Source organism: Lygodium microphyllum, chromosome 26, assembly GCF_053477565.2.
Source record: "Lygodium microphyllum isolate KBCC chromosome 26, Lygodium_microphyllum_v1.1.10, whole genome shotgun sequence".
NCBI lineage: Eukaryota > Viridiplantae > Streptophyta > Polypodiopsida > Schizaeales > Lygodiaceae > Lygodium > Lygodium microphyllum.
The window spans coordinates 75854143-75877153 of NC_141160.1; the positions used below are offsets into that span (position 1 = coordinate 75854143).

At 41.3% G+C, this 23011-nt stretch overlaps 1 protein-coding gene across 2 annotated transcripts in view; it reads left to right on the forward strand.

Moving 5' to 3' along the window:
• The window catches only part of MPS1 (multipolar spindle 1), a 63138-nt gene that overhangs the window by 16128 nt on the left and 23999 nt on the right, over positions 1-23011 (forward strand). For both annotated transcript variants that reach the window (XM_087668091.1, XM_087668092.1), the window contains 2 exons: positions 4718-4804; positions 4886-4943. In XM_087668091.1, coding sequence (XP_087524217.1) covers positions 4718-4804; positions 4886-4943 — 145 coding nt within the window. The remainder of the gene's footprint in view (positions 1-4717; positions 4805-4885; positions 4944-23011) is intronic.

Genomic DNA, 23011 nt, shown 5'->3' on the forward strand with positions numbered 1-23011 from the left:
TATAGGCGTTTTTGCTATTTTTAGAAGTTTTTGATTGGTTTTTCTTCACTTCGCAGCAATTGGCCTTCATTTTTTATCAGATTTTTAGCTACACTGCATGTGAACTCTCATTCTGTGATGTCTTTGTCATTTGACCGGTTGTATTCTCTCTCTATATACCTTCTATTATCTATCTTCTCTACTTATCCTCTTCAAATGGCTCTTGAATTTCTATGGATGATAAGCTACATGGACTTGATAGTCTTACATGGAGTGCTGTGATGAAAGCTTGGTTTGTGCAGAAGCGGATTTGGTATATTGTATATGGAGCTATTCCTTGGTCTCAGTGTCCTTTTTCTCTTCCCGAAGATTTTGATAAGAACCACCATGAGGAAGTTGTGCTTACATGGGATTCGAACAATGCACGTGCGTATTCTATACCGCTTCAGTGTATTTGTAAAGAAGTTCTACTAGTAGTTACCTCTTGCAGGACATCTCTCGGAATATGGTCAAAGCTTCATATGTTGTATGAGGTACCTTCCACCATGCATGCAATGATCCTTTATGGACAACTTTAGTAGATGAAGTTTGAGCTGAAGGACACGATTCAGTCATTTTGGCTTCGTATTACACAGGTACAAGGCCAGCTTCGACACATACATTCAATGCTTCCAGAGGTTCATATCGTGGGAAAGGCACTTTACAAGCTCTCCTCGGAGTTTGATGGAGTGGCGGATGCTTTAAGGGTGCAGATATCATCTATACTTGTAAGCTTTTACAGAGGAGGCTTCCATCTCATTATTATGGAGGTTTTAGTGAGGCCTTTATAGCTTCAGAGAGGGGTGATAGGAAGAAGTTGAAGGCCTAGTGTTATCACTATGGTAAGAAGGGATACTTGCGGAAGGACTATAAGGAGTTTACAGCCTTATGGAAGAAGAAAAAAAAGAAGAAGAAGTGGGATCCGGACTCCTTTGACGAGTCATCGTCTTCCTCAGACTTCGACTTTGATCCTCCGGCCAAGGGGATGTCCAAGGTGCAGAAGAGATTTATTTTCTCAGGTCCAGGGAAGGGCTTGATTGCTCCTTTCTTTGCTGCTTTCTAGTCCACGTGATGTCGTCATCCCTCACGACTCTCCAGTGCCAGAGAGGGAGTGTAAGAGGGTGGTCAGATGGAGTAGTGACACCTCATTTATACAGGTATACAGGTGCACAAGTTTTAGAGAGGGATGTCCTTGATGCATCGACCAAAGTCTAGTAGGTTGAAACGTTAAAGAGTTGGGATTGACATCTAGGTTCATGATGGGTTGGTGTTTGATAGAGAGCAGGCTTGGCTCCTAGTCTTGAGCTTCTACAAGGGGACACTTTGGCGGTTTCACCAAAGGTGTTGGTCACATATGTTCAACGGCATTTTTGAAAGGATGGTCTTGTATGCTATTACGAGACATTGAGGATGGACATAGAGACATGCTAGGGTTCTTTTCTATTTTTAAAAGTTGGTATGATCAGCATCATCATCAGGTTTTCTTCGAGGTACCTTGGTGGTGGCTTGATCATCCATTGCTTGGGTATCCATGGTTCTAGTCTAGTGATTCTTTGTTGTATGGAGTATGATTAGCCTCTATCATTATATCCTTGTATTGTATCAAATCACCCATGAATTGAGAGAGGGTGTTAGTAGTCCAAATAGCTCATGTGTGAGTCTAATCTATGTAGACATGGCTAGGTTATTTAGGCATTTTATTGTGGTCATTCTATGCTTATTTGGGGTATTTTATGCTGGCCAACCAGCATTAAATGTTAGCCAACCTGCCTCTATTTTGACATTATTTTCTCCTTCATATATCCAGCTCTCTCCTCATTCAGATTATCATCACCTACAGGTTTTGTGGAGAGAGCGTTGGTGCTAGTGCCTAGGAGCCAGAGACTCATTGTTGTACATGTCATTCTCATGTTTGATGTATGGATTCCATTTTTTGAGCACATCTCCAAGCTTTCTTCTTTTGTAATATTCTTTTGTTTTCTTTCTTTTTTGTCTTGTGTTCGATAGTTTATTTCAGCACTTGTCTATCCTTCCATTGCTGCAACACTTCTGACATACATATGATGGTTATGTTGCTTGCCATTATGTGTATATGGCAAAGGTTATAAAATCAATTGAGTCCACTTGTTTTGAGGAAGCTATGGGTCATGTGCATTGGGAGAAAGCCATGGTGAAGAAATGGCTATATTGGAAACAAATCAAACCTGGGATTTGTACTGTTTTTTGAGGGAAAGAAAGCTATAGGTTGTATAGGTGGGTTTACAAAGTAAAACATAATGTAGATGGAAGTGTGGCCAGGTATAAAGAAAGACTAGTTGCCAAAGGTTATGTAGAGACTTATGGGAGTGATTATGAGGAGACATTTGCTCCAATGGCAAAGATGGCAACTGTAAGAGCTATCATTGTAGTGGCTGCAACAAAATGTCAGGTTTTGCATCAAATGGATGTAAAGAATGCATTCTTGCATGGTGAGTTGCAAGAGGAAGTGTACTGGAGTAGCCATAGGGTTATGAGAGCATGGTCCACCCTAATTATGTGTGTAGGCTACGGATAGCCTTGTATGGGCTAAAACAGGCACTGAGAGTATGGCATGACAAGATAGCACAACATCTTGTCTCCATTGGTTTTCATGTTGGAAATGCAGATAACTTGCTTTATGGTTGTCAGAGTGATAGGGTCATTGTTATGATTACCTTGTATGTGCATGATTTAATTGTTGGGGGTGATAATGTGCAAGAGGTGGAGCATGTGAAGCATAGTTTCTAGAAATGGCATTTTGGGGCTGCCGAAATGAGACTGCCATTTCTGGCCGTTTTTGTTTCCCGTAAGTGCCATTTCTGTTAGGTCTCGGAAAGAACGGGCAGGGTAAAACCTCCTTTTCAGGCTACATTTTCATTTTTGCCTGCACATTTCTCCTCCTGCCTGATCATTTTCACCTGCTACTCTTGCACGAACTGCTGCAAATCTGTCCCAAGCCCCCCAACTGCTACATACCAGCCCGTGGTCACCTCAGCAACGCTGAAAGCTTTCTTCTCGAAAGATAAGCTTCAATTGTGAACATTCAGCCTGTTTTCCTGCAGATTTCAGAGCTGAATTTCTCAATTTTCAGCCAAGCTATATTAAATTTTTTGTCTTGCCAATCGTATGCACACTATTTCAGCCTTGTATACCATTTGTTTGTGATCATTCAGCCTGTTTTGCTGCAGATTTCAGACCTGAATTCCTGCAATTCTCAGCTAAGATATAATAAATTTTTAATCTTGCTAGCCATTCACACACTATTTTAGGCTTATGTGTTGTCTTGAGCCACCTTGGCTAGTAGATGCCACCTATCATTTTGGAGCTGCTGCCTGCTATCATAGCTGCCACCCATTGTAGGAGTTGTTGTTGTCAGCTGTCCTAGCCCGTCAACTGCCACATCACTATCATCACAACAATCTGCTGCCTGCATTTCTACTCAGCAGGCCATGTTTTTGCTGTTTTGGAGGTTGACTGCTGATGTCATCATCACCCATCAAAATGCTGCGTTTGTGGACTCCATTTTCAGACTGCAGACATTGTGGTTTCTGCCCAGAGTCTCCACTGACATCTTGCTGCTAGGAGGACTGCATTTACTCTCTGTCTACTGCTGCCCACATCATCAGCTTAAACCATGGATTGCTGCTGTTTCATTTTCTTGGCATCTCTAACACTACTCTCAACTCAACTCTGACTGGGTCCTTGAGACACGTATCATCTTCATCTCTATACATCCTCATCTTCATTTGAGCATTCAATGGATTGTGTTTATTGTGCTGTCATACATTTGTGTTTCTGTATGCTTCCCTGTGTTCCTTTACAGACATGGTATTGACCTTCAGGTTGTTTCCATCAAAGAGACTCTTTCTAGGATCTGGACAGGACTAGTCATACTCTTGCAGACATGGGAGAGATTGCAGGGTGACTCTGAGCAATTAGGAGGAGGAGAAGGAGATTGCAGGGTGACTCTGAGCAATTAGGAGGAGGAGATGCTCTTATGCAGATCCCGGACTTTGGCACTTTCTTCACTTAGCAGCTCACATGGTCTGGTGTTATCACCCATTAGATTGGTTGTTCATTCAACCATTGTATTTAAGATATACTTACCACCCCCTTAACAGGCTTTCTTGTACTTTGTATTTTTTCTCCAAGGTGTCATTAATAGAACTTTCTTCTGATTGGGAACTTGAGTTGGGAATAGCTCAATGTAAAACTTGGATGGGAAATAAGTTGGACTGGATTGAGCTATTTTATGCATGATCATTGTAGAGCTGATGAACTTGAGAGCCTGTAGCACCGTCTTTCAGATTGCTGCCTTTCAGCTCTTCACACATGAAACTTGTTGAGGCAGTTGTAAACTGATAGACTCCCTCTCTTGTTTCCATCCATGCCTTACTATGCCTCACTATCATGTCAGCGAACTTCAATTACAAGTGTACTTAAATTCATTTTCTTTGACTTGTTGGATAAAAACTGGTTGCATAGCTCGAGGAATACATGGGTTCTGAAGCCATGCATGCCCTCTTATAACATATATAAAAATCATTTTTACAATGCCTTGAGTTCTAAAATGAGAAAGATAACATTTGAGTGTAATATTAGCATGGTAGTTTGCACATGGGATAACTTCTGTTTCCTTCTACAAATAAGAGATATGATGGCTTCCTTTTCTCATGAGCAGTGGAGCATAACCTCAGAATTGAATACGACAAACAGTCTTTCCATAGCTTGTGAATTTATGATTGAGCTGGTTGGAAAGTTGAAGAGAGTAAGTGTCTATTGGTCAGAATATTGAGGTAATCTTTATAGAGCACCCTTTGTTTAGAACTGATCTTTCCTAAACAATCAGGGTGTGAAGGATGGATACTTGGCTCCATATGTTCATCAGGCCACTGACTTCATAAAAGGTAACTTCATTAAAAGACTTGATTATTTAGTCTGTTTGGATTATTAAATGATCATATCCTTAAGCCAAAAGGAACTGGAAGCTCCAACAGGAGAGCCTTTTCTCTCTTTCCACCTATTTTGGTTATGAGGTGAATTTAGACATGCAGTGTACGGGATATTGTTGTCATCACCAGCATCAATCACTGATATATATGAAATTCTGAATAACAGAGAGAATGAAAAGAAACATAATCTGCTCATCAAATTGATATCTTGTTTATGCTTATGCTGGGCCCTGTTAAGTTCTAGGGCTTGCTAATGGACATTCTGCCATGTATAAAGCTTAGTTATATTTCAAAGAAAGAAATGACACAGCACATCAGCTAGCTGATTACATGCTGGAGAAATGAAGAGTGCGATTAAATGTATTGTACATAACTGGCAAGATGAATATATGATTATTACTAACCGACAAAGCTCTCCCACATCTTTACATTTGATGTACTTAAGTTAGCATCTCCAGGAGTTCCTTAATCCAAACCAGATGACAGACGACACTATCAGTGCCAAAAAGGAGTTTGAACAATTACTGTGTCTTATCACCCATGACCAATTAGACAGCATAGTAGAAGACACATGGATGAGTGCCAGCAACAAGGATTTTGAGATAATGAGATTATCCCAAATGTGCAGAGTAGAGTATTCTGATGAGAGATCAAGAATGTAATATCGCATCATCAATCCACCTAGCCTTGTTCATAGAGGATAAAAGATGAGAACTCAAATGGTATGGACCATACATCTTGAGAATAAGAAACATTGATGGAAATTGCAAAATAACTGACTAGACCCTCTTCAACAGGCTTTTGTCTGGATGTATATTCTACAAGGAAAACAATAATAGCTTCTATGTGCCACTTTACCTGCAGCTTAGCTGCTGAAGAGGAGTCTTGTCTGCTGAAGAACAGTAGAAGCTGGTGAGATGCACGGATTGCTTCTATCTTGGATCTCTGCCTCTACTACTGCCATCAGTACTTAACTTGGAATCGCTTCTGTCTGCCCTCACCATCACCTCTTCTCTTTTCTTGTACCATTGCTTAACCTGTAGATCCTCCTTCAAATCGTCCTCATCTCTTGCAGCCTGTGTCTTCTGCAATGTATCCCTGTTCGACAGCTTTGCCTAAGCTGAAGTGACAACATCTTGCCTTGTAACCAAACCCATCTTTTGCTTGCTCATCCAAACCCCTTCTATTGTTCTCACCTGCTGGTGGTCTACCAAAACAACCACCCTTTCCTCCCATTTTCTGTATTTTCAGGTTTTTAAAATTTCCAAGTGACATCTGCTCTGTTAGAATAATAATAAGTCTGATTCCTCAAGTGAGAACACCAATAAAGATTGTAAGAGACAGTGGACTGTGGACAGCATATCTAAGTGTTGGCAATATATGTCCTCCAGCTGATAGGAATCATAGAGAGAATGCATAGAGAACATTGGTATACAGTAAAATGCCTCAGAGGGTCTGTGCATGGAAAATCGCATGGTTGTAAGCTCTTCAAACAATCCAGAGAGCCATTATCTAGCCTGTGCTAAAAACTAGGCAGATATTGGAGAAGTAGGTAAAATTGTCCATATGCAGGAAGTCTGGAGAATTTTTGACTGACAAAATTTTCTCTTAAAAGTGCAAGTGTGCTGATCCAACAATAGACAAGAAGTTGAAGCACTTAAAGTGCAGAAGTTTCAGCTTGCATCTTGAGCATTTCTGGCTGGATAACTGGATTGCTTCTATTTTGACCTTGCCTAGTCCATATGCATTCCTTGCTGGTATGTTGTGCTTGGATTTCACCTGTTTATACCATTAGGAGTCCCCAACCCAAGCTTTTCTTGTGAAGATATACTGGGGTTTGGATTGAGACGACATAGAATGCACGAACACAACTAAAACACAATAACTTAGACAAAGATGCAAAAATGCATATTAGGGTAGAAGAGAATCTGATGAAACTGAGTAAATGCTGAATGTAAATGAATGTACATGCATAATGCTCAAAGGAAGCAGTCCAACAGCTGATGACTCTTGTTGGAGTGGGCTGAGGGAGGTGTCAGAGTGTGTTGTTCACTCAAGATGGATGTTGAGCGCAATAATCACCAGTTGGAGCAGAGACTGATGAAGAAAAGTGCTGAAAACACAAAAACGGCTGTTGTAGATGAAAATGCAGATCAAGCTGATGCCAAAACTCAAAAATGCAGTAGCTGGAGTAGGTATGATGCTGTGGCAGCTCGTGTGGTCTGATCAACAGTTTCCTGTAGTGAACTGGCAGTGATGATGAGGAGAGTCTGAATCAGGAAACACTGCCTGCAGTAATGATGGTGGCAGGCAGCAGGTATGACCAGCAGGCTGGGTGGCACCAAGATGATGGAAACACTGATGAAGAAGTCCTCTAGCAGTTGGCAACAGCAGGTTGGCCTGCTTGGACAGCAAATTGCAGCAGCTTGGATGAAGACAACAGCTGTTGTAATGTGTCAGATAGTGCTGAAGTAGTCATAGAGGGTGAAAATGATGATGATGGAGAATGATAGCAGCTGGGGACTCACTGAGTGCCGTGTGGGGGGTGCAAATAGGATACAAGTGAGCTAGCGACTCTCTATTATAGAGATGGAACTGACCACAGTTTAGACTTTTGTTTATAGGACACTGAAACACATTTCTGCATTTGAGTTTTGGGGCTATTTAATGAGCTTACTCAGGTTTAATGTTAGTGGACATTTTTGGCTTAACATCTCCTTTCATACCCAAAATGGGAACTAAGAGGGACCACCAAGCAAAGCTCACCCCTTTAACCCCAAAGCAGCAAGGGTATTGATCAATGGATCCATGTGGGACGCCCAAGAACATACTAAGGCCATAGAGGTGATGGTAATCTTCCCTCGGGAGCCAAGAGGACCACCCTAGAGGGCCCAAGGCATTGAACAAAGGGTGTCAATCGGTTGCCCAATGGCCTATCGGGACCTACAAAGGTGATGCATTAACCATTCTAAGCATTTTTCTTTGTTTCATTTTTGCTTGTTTGTTTTTTTAAAAATAAATAAATAAAAAGGTTTGTGCCCATTGAGAAAAGGGGTAGTTGAGTTTTTTGTTTTGTTGAGTTTGTGCCCCTTGGGGAAAAGGGATCTTTGCCTCATAAATCACAAAATCAAGAGCATGACATAGCCACCTACAAGGGTATTAGTGAAGAAGTATGAAGAGGTATGTAGGTGGAGAATCTGAAGTGTGCAGGGTGCTTGTGAGTGATCTACACAATGAGATGGATAGAGTGATGTGACATAATGAGAATGCTTATGCAACAACATGCCACTTGTTTTTTTCCAATAAAAGAAAATTCTATGAATAACGCCTCAGCAAATTACTTGAGGTAAAATACAAAGTACAAGGAACTCTGTGAAGAGTAACTAAGTACATCACAAATACAATGGTTGTGTGAACAACCAATTGGGTGGGTTGTAATTCCAATCGGGTGAGAATTGTGCCAGAAATTGGAAGCTCCAAGACTTGGATTGAGCAGGGCTAAAGCTGTTTTTAGCCTATTCAGTGGAAGGACCAGCAAATAATTGAATTTGGGGCATTTTCCATCTCTATCAAAGCGGATGAAGGCCAATTGATTGCCCGAATCAAGGGGCAAATCAGATTAAAGACTTGTTGGTGATTATGAACAGCAAGGGGAGTTGGAATATTGAAAGGGATTGGGAGAATCCCATTGTAAATCAAATTCTTCTTCAATAAAGCTAAAGAAATACCGAAAGGGGCGCCAATTTTGGGGCCAATCGGGTGTGCATTGTCCAAGATCAGAAGGTAAATTTGTATTTTCAGATTTGCATTAAGTGTTTGATATTGTAATTAAGTTGTAATTAGGGATTTACCACCCATCCACAGAAGGAAGGCTAGTTACATGGTTTTGTTTTCGGGACACTAGTCAATGCCTTGATTTGGTGGGCCCGAGGCACATGATTGCAAGCCAAAGCTTTGTGCTACTGTTGATTTTTACTCTCAGCTGAGAAATTACAGCAATATGTCTTTGTACAGTGAGATGGACTCAAGCAATGATGATGCCTCTCAGTATGAACGTTCACATGGGAATGAAGGAAATGCAATGCTTGACCTTGGACAAGGCTCAGATTATGGACAGCAAGCTGAAAATGTTGCTGTTGGGCAAGATGCACGGCCTTCAGGGCATAAGGAGGCTGATGACCAGCAAAGTGAAGAGGAATTTGATGACCAGTTCAAGAATCGGATGAGGACAGTAGCAAATCTCTTTGCTAAATTGGCAAAGGATCCTCAATTTACCCGATTTTTGAATGCTCTAAAGAAGGACAGCAAAGGCAAGAAGAAGACGTCTTCTACACCTTCGGGACAACAAGATGCAGCGAAGATAATGCCAAACCCTTCATTTGAAGCTCCCAAAGATGCTAATGAAATAAAACAGTTGGTACCTACGGGGCAAGGAATGCAAATGCAAGGCCATCACGGAAGTGCCAATCCAATGGATTTTGGATAGCCAGGTGTGCATGCTATGATGGGGCAGCCAGGATATTTTGGTGGAAGCATGATTTTTCATGCTATGGTTGGACGAGGACCGCATACGGGAATGTATGGCACAAATCCCAATGGTATGCAGCAATCAATGCATGGTGTGCAAGGCCCAATGTATTTGCGTATGACTGGAAATATGCAAAACCCTATGTATGGCAGCGTTGGCTTGATGCTTGGGGCACAAAGTAGCATGTTTGGTATTGCATCTGCACCCCCGAATGCTTATGGGGCTCAAGGAATGAATGTTGGTCATGCAAATGCTTCGTTTGGCATTGGTTTTGATGTAAATTCAGCAAATGCACCCTTTTTGCAGCAGCTAGTATATGACAACTTGACACTCAAAGGGCAAAAGACTATGATGAGGGTGGAAAAGGAGTGAAGTTTGAGTCCTTTAGCGGTGTACAAGATAGGCTGAAAGCTTTGATTTTCATTCAGCAGTTTGATGCAACCTATTCAGGGGGAAACTTCACAGAGTTCTCAAAGATTTGAAAGGCAGCCAGTTTCTTGAAAGGGAACGCATTACAATGGTGGTCCACTCTTTTGATGCAAGGTAGAGCATTGTCAACATGGGTACAATTGAAGCAAATGTTTGCATCGAATTGGTTGACAAGTACCTTTGAGGTGGACATCATGACAGCTTTGAATAAGCTGGATGCTAAGGAATGTAAGAATTTGGAGCAATATAATAAGAAGTTTTGGGATGCATTGCTGCCTATTACTTCTTATTGCCCCGTACGCCTTCATGAGCAAGTGAAAAAATATGTTTGTGGGATGCCCAAAGGAATCAGGGATTTTTGCATTGAATCCACCGTGTCTAGCATGTCTCAGCTTATAGAGACTGCTGCTATGGCCGATGCTTTGTTGCATAGGAAGGATTCGGGCTTCTTAGAGAGTGGGGAGAAGTCGAAGAAAAAGGTATTCAAGTCTGAGAAAAGAGGCAGACCTAAAAATCAGCTTGAAAAGAGGCCAAAACAACAATGAAAGGGCTCGAAAACATTTGCATAACGTAGGGAATTGATAGCTGCAAATAAATGTTTTATTTGTGAGCAGGAGGTTCACATTGCAAGGGACCGTCTCAATAGATAGCAAGCTGCAAAATCAGAAAATTAGGGAGATTCTAAAGGAAAGAAGCCCAAAACATCAGTGGGATTGGTGCTTGATGTTGTTAGTGATTAGTCCAATGATAATGCTATTGAGTTGTGCAAAGCATGGGGCAAAATTAGGGATTAGCATGCATTGATTTTCATTGATAATGGTACATGAGCCAACTTCATCTCTGTTGACATGGCTACCCGTCTAGGCATCAGAGAGGATGAGATGGGACCCATGGGGAAGTTGGAATGGCATGTAAAGGCCATGTAGAGCTTGTCACACCGCTCATTGGAAAGCTTTGGTTGCACATACAAGGATATATGGACAGTGAAGAGTTCTTCATTGCTTCACTTGAGGGTTGTGATGTATTGCTTGGTATGCTATGGTGTCACCGTATGCATGTAGTGATTGATTCTCATGCAAAAAAGATTACTATTCAGCATAAGGGAAAGGTATTCAGGATTGTATGAGTTTCTTGTTATGCCTTTTGGACTTAAGAATGCTCCTGTCACTTTTAATTGGATGATGGATCGTATCTTCAGGCCACATAGAGGATTTGTGGGCACTTTCTTTAATGATATAATTGTCTATTCAAGGAACGAGACGGAGCATAAAAAACACTTGGATATTGTATTCAATGAATTGTGTGACCATAGGTTGGATATGTTGAGATATCGAGCTCCACTTGTGATATGCCAGGGTGACCGTTGTGCATTTATGTCACCGACTTGTCATTTGTAGATGCGGTTGGTACACCGCCCATGAATAATAGCTAAATGACAGCTATCCTTATCTACTCTAGTTCGTGGCTCAGTTAGTATGCCACCTTAGTTAGTTGTCTTTGGTTTGAGACCCATATATAGGGTTCTTCTATTTCTTTGTAAGAGAGTTCTTTTTGGCTTACACAAACTAAGAAGAGGAAAACTGTTTTCAGCCTCCACCCTTGTGTGTATTCTCCCATTGTGCAAGCAAGAAAGCTACAAGTGAGACTCCTTCCTTCTCTCCCACAATCTTGACATGGTATCAGAGCCTTGTTCGTGGTAAGGAGCTCAAGAAAGCAAGCCAAGCTCGCGGTGTTCTGGTAAGAGGAGCAGTGTTGCTTTCATTTTCTGTTTTGGAAGCAGATCTCTGCAGCAGGTAGCACAGCCGGAAATTGCAAGAGTGCATTGTCTCAGGTTGAGACGCCCTTCGCGGTAAAGCAAGAGGGTAGTATATGCTGCGGGAGCAGGCTTTAGCCCTTGGCGACCTTGTTTTTTTGATTTGAGGCCATTTCGGGGCCTGTTTTGGAGACGGAAGTTTTTTGCACGCACTCAGGAAAAGGCCTAGTTTTATGCTGTGCGACCACTGTTTTACAGGTCGGTGAAAAGTTACTATAGAAATTGTATCGTATGCTTGTGTGCAGAGACATTGGGAGTTACAGAATCATCCTTGGTTCCTGTTTGTGCAAAATCGTCACTAGGAAGTGACTGTGTGGTCAAATACCACTTTCGCCAGTTTTGCAGATTTGCCCTTGTGAGGGTGAAGCTGTGTTTTTTGCAGTGACAGAATTTTTTGCAGTATTCTGTAATGGCGTCTGATTCTCTTTCACAGATTGTAACTGAAAAGCTTGACAAGAACAACTTCCAAGCATGGAAGTTTAGAATGACGAATTTCCTTATGGGAAAAGAATATTGGGAATTTGTTGCAGGAAATGAAGAAGAACCAGTTCTTCCTGATGTTTCCAATCAACAGCAAATGCAGGCATTCAAAGCATGGCATGAGAGAGCCATGAAAGTTATGTACTGGCTGTCTATCAGTATTTCAGACTCTATGATTGTGCATATTCAGGATGCAAGTACGCCAAAGGAGGCATGGGATACTTTGTCAAAAATGTATAGCACAAATACATAAGCCAGGAAAATGCAGCTCAAGCAAGAGTTGCATAATGTGCAAAGAGAAAGTATGAGCATCAATGACTACCACATGAAGGTAAAGAAGATTGCAGATGCACTTGCTTCCATTGGGTCACCAGTGGAAGATGATGATTTAGTTTCTGTGACCTTGAATGGTCTAGGAAAGGATTATGCACAGTTTCGGACATCCATTTCAGTTCGTGAAAGATTTCCTGATTTTGAGGAGTTGATTGCTCTTCTAATTTCTGAGGAACAAAGAAATGGTGGTGTATTTTCTTCAGGAGGAACTTCAAAAGAAACTGTCTTCTACTCAAATGCTGGAAGAGGTAGAGGCAGAGGTAGAGGAGGCCGATTTGGAGGCCGTGGTAGAAATCAGAATATGCAGTAAACTCAAGAAAACCAGTCCTATGGAGGAGGACGTGGTAACTCTAGAGGTAGGGGGAGCCAAAGAGGTCGTGGTGGATGGCAAAGAGGTCAAAATGCAAACAGTAATGTTGAATGCTACTACTGTGGTAAAATGGGTCATATGGCTAAAGACTGCTATAAAAAGCAGAATGACATCATGAATGGAAAATCGCAACAAGGAAATTATGCATCTTCTAGTAGACAGGGTGATGACAGAAATAAGCATTTGTTTATGGTGCAGCACATGAACAATTCTGTGACAAGTGCAGAAGAAAGCAACGATATATGATATGTTAACTCAGGTGCATCAAACCACATGACAGGTCATGCAGAATGGATGGAGGATGTAAGAAAAATGGAAAAACCAGGATTTGTGGAGACTGGTGATGATACTGCACATCCTATTGTGCAGATTGAAAAAATTCATTTGTCTATGCAGAATGGAAAAAAGAAATACTTGTCAGATGTATTTTATGTCCCGAATATCACCAAGAATCTGGTTTCTGTTGGTCAAATGGTTGAGCAGGGCTTGCAGGTCAGATTTAATCCTCATGGATGCTTTGTTGAGGATATGAAAAATAAAGGTCGCTTGATAGCAAAAGGAAAGAAGAAGGGCAGAATGTTTACGTTGGATGCAGACATGCCTGAATTGAGTGCAGCAATGTTTGCACATGGGACCGGTGTAGTTGCAGATATTGATATCTGGCATAAACGCATTGGTCATGTTAATGTACAGCGATTTAAATCAATGCAGGCCCAAAATATTGTTGCAGGATTGCCAAAATTCAAGGTTGCAGAAATGCATAAGGTATGTGAAGCCTGTCAGTTTGGAAAACAGGCAAGGAAACCATTTCCTAGACATGTTCAAGAGAGTGAGAAGCCATTGGAATTAATCCACTCTGATGTGTGGACTACTAAAGCTGCATCTCTTGGAGACTGTCATTATTTTGTCACTTTTATTGATGACTATAGCAGAAAAGTTTGGGTGTATTTTATGAAAAAGAAAAGTGAAGTTTTTGGGTATTTCAAAACTCTTAAAGCTATGGTTGAAAAAGAAACAGGCCTGCAAATAAAATGCTTAAGGTCAGATGGAGGGGGAGAGTACCTCTCAAATGAGTTTGCAAGGTTCCTGCAGGAGCATGGCATAAAGCAACAATATTCATGCAGTCATACCCCACAACAAAATGGAATTGCAGAAAGGAAAAATAGGCATATTGGAGAGGTATCTCATGCTATGCTCGACGAAAAAGACTTGCCAGATTTTTACTGGGCTGAAGCAGTTGCTACAACAGTCTACATAATGAACAGGACTCCCACTGCAGCAATACATGGGATGACTCCAGAGGAGAGGTATACTGGTAGGAAACTAGATATTTCTCATTTGAAAATTTTTGGTTGCATTGCCTATGTTCATGTGCCAGATGAGTTGACATCCAAGTTGGATCCAAAAGCTGAGAAGTGCATCTTTATTGGTTACTCTCTGCAGCAAAAAGGGTATAGATGCTATAACCCTTCTACTCGTAAGTTTACAGTGAGCAGAGATGTTGTTTTTGATGAGATGAGTAGCTGGTATAAACTAGTAAATGTGATTGATGATGTAGATGTACAAAATGGTAATGTTGCACAGAATTCACAGTAGCAGTCACAAAATATTAGTGGACCTGGAGCGTTCTCTAGCAGTGGTTCACATTCTTCGCCATGGACAGGTAGATTGAGATCAGGAGAATCTTCTCAAAGCAATGCAGATAGTGGTATGCAGATATCACGAAAATGAAAAGAGAAGGTTGATCAGCCCATGTTTGATGTGAATGCAGGTCACTCTTATGTGGATGGTGAATCCAGTGACTCAGAACAGAGCATTGATGATGAGTTGGGTATTCCTTCTATTGTTACACCTCGAGTAAGGAAGACCAGGGATGTTTTGAGAGTACCTGGGAGTGAACCTATTTTGCGCAAGTCTACGAGAGCTAGGTATCCTGTGGATAGGCTGAAATATGATGGATTTACAGCCATTCACTATGCATATATGGTCAAAGTGATACAGGAACCAGAACCCACTTTTTTTGAGTAAGCCATGGGAAAAGAAAAATGGGAGAAAGCCATGGATGAAGAAATGGATATCTTGGAAGCAAATGCTATATGGGAATTGGTACCTTTGCCTAAAGGTAAAAATGCAATTGGCTGTAAGTGGGTTTATAAGGTGAAGCACAATGCAGATGGTTCTGTGAACAGATACAAGGCAAGATTAGTAGTTAAGGGGTATGCACAAACATATGGCATTGATTATGAAGAAACATTCAATCCGGTTGCAAGGATGGCAACCGTAAGAGCAGTCATTGCTATGGCTGCATCAAAGGGATGGTCTTTATATCAGATGGATGTACAGAATGCCTTCTTGCATGGTGATTTGCAAGAAGAGATCTATATGGAGCAGCCACCAGGTTATGTACATGCTATTCATCCCGAGTTTATTTGCGGTTGAAGAAAGCTTTGTATGGCTTGAAGCAAGCACCTAGAGCATGGTCTGACAAGATAGGACAGTATCTTGTCACTATTGGCTTTCAGATTTCCAAGGCAGATTTCTCACTTTATGTGAGAAAAACAGAGAAAGGTATTATGCTACTTGTCATTTATGTTGATGATTTGATTATGACAGGGGACAGTGATGAAGATATCTTTCATGTGAAAATGCTATTGAAGCAGAAGTTTGAGATGAAGGATTTGGGAGAGCTGCGTTATTTCTTGGGCATTGAGGTGATTAGATCACCAAGTGGGATACAGCTCTTGTAGAGGCAGTATGGATTGGACATGCTGTCCAAATATGGGATGACAGGCTGTAAGCCTATTTCAGTTCCTTTGGAGCAGAATGTGAAGCTGAGCACAGATGCAGGTGAGCTTCTGGAAGACCCTACTATGTATAGACGCATAGTAGGAAGCTTGATTTATATGACTATTACCAGGCCAGATTTGAGCTATGCTGTTGGATTGGTAAGTCAGTTTATGCAGGCTCCAAGGAAACCGCATTTGGATGCGGCTAGACGCATACTCAGGTATGTGAAGTCCACATTGCAGTATGTACTATTTTATGAGACTGGGGTTCAGATACAGCTGCATGGATACACTGATGCTGATTGGACTGGTAGTATTTGTGATAGACGATCTACCAGTGGATATGTGTTCTCTTTTGGGAGTGCTGCAGTCACTTGGAGTAGCAAGAAACAGCCTATAGTTGCCTTGTCGAGCAAAGAGGCTGAGTACAGGGGTGTAGCAATGGCTGCATGTGAGGTAGCTTGGTTGCATAAGCTACTTTATGATATGCATCAGCCTACAGATGGGCCAGTTGTCATTTATTGTGACAACATGAGCAGTATACACTTGGCAAATAACCCAGTCTATCATGCTAGAACAAAGCACATTGAGGTGCATTATCACTGTGCGGAAGAGGGTTTTACTAGGTCTTATTGATCTAGTTTATGTCAGCACAGAGGATCATGTAGCTGATATATTCACGAAGGCATTGGGCGCAAAGAAGCTGCGCAAGTTCAGAGACCTGCTTGGTGTGCAGGAATTGGGATTGAGCTCGAGGGGGAGTGTTGAGATATCGAGCTCCACTCGTGATATGCCAGGGTGACCGTTGTGCATTTATGTCACCGACTTGTCATTTGTAGATGCGGTTGGTACACCGCCCATGAATAATAGCTAAATGACAGCTATCCTTATCTACTCTAGTTCGTGGCTCAGTTAGTATGCCACCTTAGTTAGTTGTCTTTGGTTTGAGACCCATATATAGGGTTCTTCTATTTCTTTGTAAGAGAGTTCTTTTTGGCTTACACAAACTAAGAAGAGGAAAACTGTTTTCAGCCTCCACCCTTGTGTGTATTCCCCCATTGTGCAAGCAAGAAAGCTACAAGTGAGACTCCTTCCTTCTCTCCCACAATCTTGACAGGATATTGTATTCAATGAACTGTGTGACCATAGGTTGGTTATCAATGACAAGAAAAGTGAATTCTTCTTGCATGAAATCCACTTTTTGGGGCATATTGTATCGGTTGATGATATTTGCATGGACCCTACAAAGGTTGAAGCAATACGATCATGGCCACCTTTGAGGAATGTGCATGAGATCCACAGCTTCTTGGATTTATGTTCTTACTACAGGAAGTATGTACGCGGGTTTGTTGAAATTGGATTTCCATTGCATGCGCTGCAGAAGAAGGATGTGCCATTTAGATGGACAATAGTGGAAATTTCAACATTTGAAAAGTTGAAGGAAAAGATGGCTTCAGATCCTGTGCTTGTGTTGCCCAATCTAAGGAATTTATATATAGTTCAATGTGATGGATGTGGTAACAACATTGGGGTTGATCTTATGCAGGATGACTGAGTTGTGGCTTATGAGAGCCGAATTCTCCACGATGCAGAAAAGAATTTGCAGGTCTATGAGAAAGAGCTCTTGGCTGTAATTTATGCAATGTCTACGAGGAAACATTATTTGTCGGGGCCTGATTTTACAGTGCAGACAGACCATCAAAATTTGAGGTACTTTCTGACGCAGACAAAGTTGTTAGAGAAGCATATGAGATGGGCAAATTTTCTCTCTATGTTTCATTTTCAGATTGTACATATTGATGGTAAAAAGAATGTTGTGGCTCATGCACTGTCACGTAAGTCACAAATTTCAGTTGTCACCATGGTTTATCACACTAAGTTAGATGCCATGAAAGAGGAATATGTTGCTGATTTGGACTTTGCTAATGTTTATGATCAGCTTTGCAATGGCCAAAGGCATTAAAAATTTGTGCTAAGAGATGGATTTCTGATGATGCATGGACGACTATGTGTCACAAAGCAGTTAAGGCCTAGAGTTATCATTGAAAGTCATGTTCCTTTGTATGCAAGACACAGAGGTATTGATGCCATGGTCAAGGCAGTGGAGCATTTCTTTTATTGGCGAGCTTTGAGGCATGATGTAGAACAGTTTGTTAAGACATGCATCGTATGTCAGAAGGTAAAGCATGATAGACAAAAGATGTCGGGTTTATTGCAGCCCTTACCTATTTTAGATAGTCCTTGGCAGAGCATTGTAATGGACTTTACTTTTTGAGCTTTCTAAGACACCTATAGGGAATGATGGGATATGGACTATCATTTGCAGGTTTAGCAAACAAGCCCATTTCATTCCGGTGAGGAAAAAAATAAAGGTTGATCATATGGCACGATTGTTTTTACAGCACATCTTTAAGTATCATGGTATGCCAGAATCGATCATTAGTGATCGAGACCCCTTGATGACCAGTTAATTTTGGAAGGGCTTGTTTGAGAATATGGGTAGCACGCTGAAATTCTCATTATCCTTCCATCCACAGACAGATGATCAGTTTGAGGAAGCAAATTTCACAGTGTTAGATCTTTTGAGGTGCTATGTTTCAGACCAAAGGCATAGTGGGAGCAATATTTGCCCTTGGTTGAGTTTGCTTACAACAACATAGTGCATAGTTCTAGAGGCAAAGCTCCATTTGAAGTGGTTGAGGGTGGCAAGAAAGTACCACCTATTCTGCAAACAAAGGATAAAATCTTTGAGGCTGATCGTTGTGTGGAAAACTTGGATGAGCCTATGCAAAGATAAAATGTGCACTTCAGAGATCACAAGAAAAGAAAAAGAGAGCAGTTGATCGCCAAAGACGTGCTTTGCATTTTGCAGATGGTGATTATGTATTGCTGCATTTTGAAAAGACAAGGTTGAAAAAGATGAAAGCAAGAGAAAGATTGTATCCGAAGTTGAGTATGAGATACTATGGGCCCTTCCAGGTGTTGGAGAAGATCAGCGCTGTGGCATATCGGCTGAAATTACCTCCACATTGGTGGATACACAATGCCTTTCATGTCAGTTTGTTGAGGCCTTTTCATGGTGATGTGCTAGAGTATATGTCTGTTGAAATTCAGCTTGAGGTTGAGGAGCTAGATAAGATTTTGATATTTGAATAGATTTTGACACATAAGGAAAGAAAGATTAAAGGTAAAGTTTCTTGGAGATACTTGGTGAAGTTTCAGAACTATTCACCAATGGATGCCAAACGGATGGAAGAGGATGACTTGGCAGACCATGCTCAGTTGTTGCAGTTTTACCTAGATGCCTTTCAGTTAGATCCGGGCTTCGTCAAGTTCAGCAGAGCAAGGGTCCAGAGTATTGCCTGATGCTAAAGAGGGAGGTAGCACTTCCCCTCCAGTTATGGACAGCTCTCGTATGTAGTGTATCTCGGATGTATTCAACATGCATCCAAGGTATTGTGCTGACAGTATGCTTTCCATTAGGTTACTACTTAGTGTACTAGTCACTATGAGATTTATGTAGATGAGTATGAGTTTCACCCGGTTACTGGGACTATACTTTTGCATCAGCTTATGATCAATTTAGCATGAATTTTACCTCAATTTTGAGACAAAAATTCTAATCAGTTTCAGCTCAAATTTTTATCAGCTTGAGAACCGTTTATGATCACTTTTTGGATTAGTTGTGCATCAGTTTTTGCAGTGATTGCTAGTCAGTTTTTGCAATGAGTTTGTAATCAAATTGGGGTCACATTTGCAGCAGTTTATGATTAGTTCTCAGATCAGCAGGTGATCAGTTTATTATCAGATTATGCTCAGTTTTCAATGGTTACATCTAGTTCCATGGACAACAACATATGTTATGATGTGATTGATGTTTTAGCCATGGTTTATGCTTGGTTTTCGCTATACTATGGTTTGGTTTTGCCAGATGAGTTGAGCTCATGAAAAATGGACGTGTCACATGATAATCTGGCAATGTTTTTGAGATTCTTTGTGAGTCTTATGCTATGCTATGTTGATTGATAATTTTCAGCGTATGTTGGGCATAAGAATGGTTGAATAGCAGTGCACAATGTTATGGTGACTATGATGCCCTATGAAAATTCCAGTGTAGTACTTTTCTTTTGATTCATTTGGCAGTGCAATCGAGGACAATTGCAAGGATTTCAAGGGGAAGGGTTGTTATGAGAATATATATTTTTGAAATCTCACTTAATATGTGGATTGATTTTTAATCACATGATTAAGTAAATGTTGCACATGTGAGGTGCAACTGGGGTTAAAGTAAATTTATGAGCCGGGGACCCGAAGAAATCACAGGATGTCAAAGGAAAAAGTTGCTATAAGCTATGTCGCATAGGTACTTGGTGGTATCTGGTGCCAGATGTTGGTGTAGATCATCCATTTGGCCATAAGTGTCACCTTATTGGCAACACTAGAGAGGTGGCGTTTAATGGTATCTAACATCAATTTCATGGTCAAAGATGGCGTAGAGACACTCGGGAATGGAAGTTTCCTAGCCAATTTAATTATTGGCCAGTTAGATTATTTTTCAGGGCATCGAAATAATTATTAGATTAATTTTCAATATTTAAAAATTGAAAATTAATATTTAATTATGGAAAGTTGCTGGAAAAACCATTTGGAAAGGTTGCCACTTGTCAAAAATACCCATGCAAGATTGAAAAATGTCTTTAGAGGTTGGAGAGTCATTTTTATAAATTCAGCCTGCAAGAGAGAGGAAGAAGAGGTGGCTGGTCTGATTTGCAGCCATTGGAGGACCTTCTGAGGTTGCCAAGGGTAAGAGAAGGCCAATCAATTGCAGGAGACAACATCTCAGGCTGTTGAGACAGGGAAACAGTAGTAAATGTCTGATTTTCTTCTGTTCTTTGTATCTACAAGCTGTTGTGGTAGGGCAACAGTTGCATTTGACTGATTTTTAGTCATTCTTCACGACAAAACTCTGCATTTTCTCTCTCTACAGCTTTTCCTCTCATCTCCTAACCATTTCATAGCCTTGCTTTGAAGATCTCAGCATTTGGACCCTTGGAGGCTGAGAAATTTCAGATTTCTCTGTTATAAACCCTAATATGCAGCAAAAATTAGGGTTTAGTAGCAGCCTCGAGAATCGTGCCAGAAATTGAAAGCTCCAAGACTTGGATTGGACAGGGCTGAAGCTGTTTTTTGCCTATTCAAGTGGAGGGACTAGCAAATAATTGAATTTGGGGCATTTTCCATCTCCATTAAAGTAGGTGAAGGCCAATTGATTGCCCGAATCAAAGGGCAAATCAGATTAAAGACTTACTGGTGATTATGAACAGCAAGGGGAGTTGGAATATTGAAAGGGATTTGGAGAATCCCATTGTAAATCAACTTCTTCTTCAATAAAGCTAAAGAAATACTGAAAGGGGCATCAATTTTGGGGCCAATTGGGTGCGCATTGTCCAAGATTAGTAGATAAATTTGTATTTTCAGATTTGCATTAACTATTTGCTGCTGTAATTAAGTTGTAATCAGGGATTTACCACCCATCCACAGACAGAAGACTGGTTACATCTACTCTCTTGGATCTTACTGTAATCTCTGTAGAGGTCTCCTCTCGTAAGCCCAATATCTCCATCCATCAACTAGATAGGTGGCTAGGTCTTTTCCATTTGCCACTTCCTCTCGAAGTGAGCCACTATTCTCATCCTTTGTTTGGAGCATTGAAGGAATGCTGCCTAGTTGAGGTCCTCTCGCTGGAGATGGCCATCCTTTTGAACCATAAAGTAAATGTCGTGTCTCTATTAGTCCCAAAGACTACTAGAAAAATGTCCCCTCTAGAGAAGAGACCGATCCAAGTCTAAGAGGTGTTTGTATTTGTTCGCCAGTCTGGTGGAACTTCCTCCGTCACAGTCTCAATCATAACTCTAGCTCCGTTGAGTCCTTGTAGTCTTTGTCTTTGAGACTCTTGTGGTAGCTCCTGGAATGTAAATCAACCTCCCACTGATACAGCAACCTGTAAAGAAAATTTCCCCCCATTATAAGTATGTCCTTTATCCAAGAGCACGGCCAAAGTCTAATCTCAAGAGGTGATTGAAGAGAAGAGGCTTCTTTCTCTTTTCTTCTGCTGTAGTGGGGGGTAGCTAGTGAAGCCTTGGTAATATAGATCTCCAGGATCTGATAATAGCAGCTGCGAATTTGACCTCAAAGCTTCTCCCTAGGTCCATGGTCCTAATCTCCTAAAAAACCTGGTGGATGCTAGGCTGCCATGGTCCTTTGTGTACAAGTGTCATAGCATGTAGTCTCCATATCAAAAGTTTCTTCCAAGGAAGCAAACTCCTAACAATGAGCTTAGCCATCAAGGCTTTGCTCTGGCTATCTGGGTCTATGATCCCTAACCCTCCCTTGGATCTAGGATGTATGATCACATCCCAAGCATCCTTTGCCTTGGTTGGGGCTCCCATCTCCTCCGGACCAAATGAAGTTTTTGATAAGGCGCTTCACTTGGCTGATGCATGACTTGGAGAATGCCTAATAGGAAGTGTTATACCACATAGTCACAAGAAGGACCTAGTTGGCGACCACTACTCTCCTTGCTAGTGAGTCTTGTTGAGCTCCAATAAAGAAGCTTTTGTCTTATGCTCCAGAGAAGAGGTGCTACTTGCTGCTCTGAGGTAATGTCAATTCCCCACATAGCATCCAAGATATCTCATTGCGGTCCCGTAGGGAACCCACATGAAATCCTCATGTAGTTGCCACTCTGGCTATCAGTGTCACATACCCAAAATCCACAGGACTTGTGCCAATTAATTAAGGCACTTGTGGCTCTACAAAATATCTCCATGGCTGATATAAGGATCCTAAAGTTACTCTCATCCCCGACCAGATAGACTGTTGTGTCATTTGCAAACTCCACCATCCAGAAGCTTCTCAAACTCAAGGATGGGTAACCTGATGCCTTTGATACCTGTACATCCGTCTCTCAAGAAGGAGCTCATGGCCTCTACTACAAATAAGAACAGGAAGGGGACTAGTGGGCAGCCTTGTCTTATTGATCTTTGAATGCTGAATCTATCTCCTCGTGCCCCATCGGTTATAACCTGATTATGAGCTGAGGTGTAAAGGGCCGCTATTCCCCTGACCCACAGTTATGGGAATTCCATCCTCAACATCGTACCCTTTAAGAACTCCTAGTCAATGTGATCGTATGCTTTCGCAAAGTCCAGAAGTAGCAGGATAAGGTATTGATGCCTAGATCAAGCCAAAGCTGTGGACTCCCAGAAAGCGAAGATGTTGTGC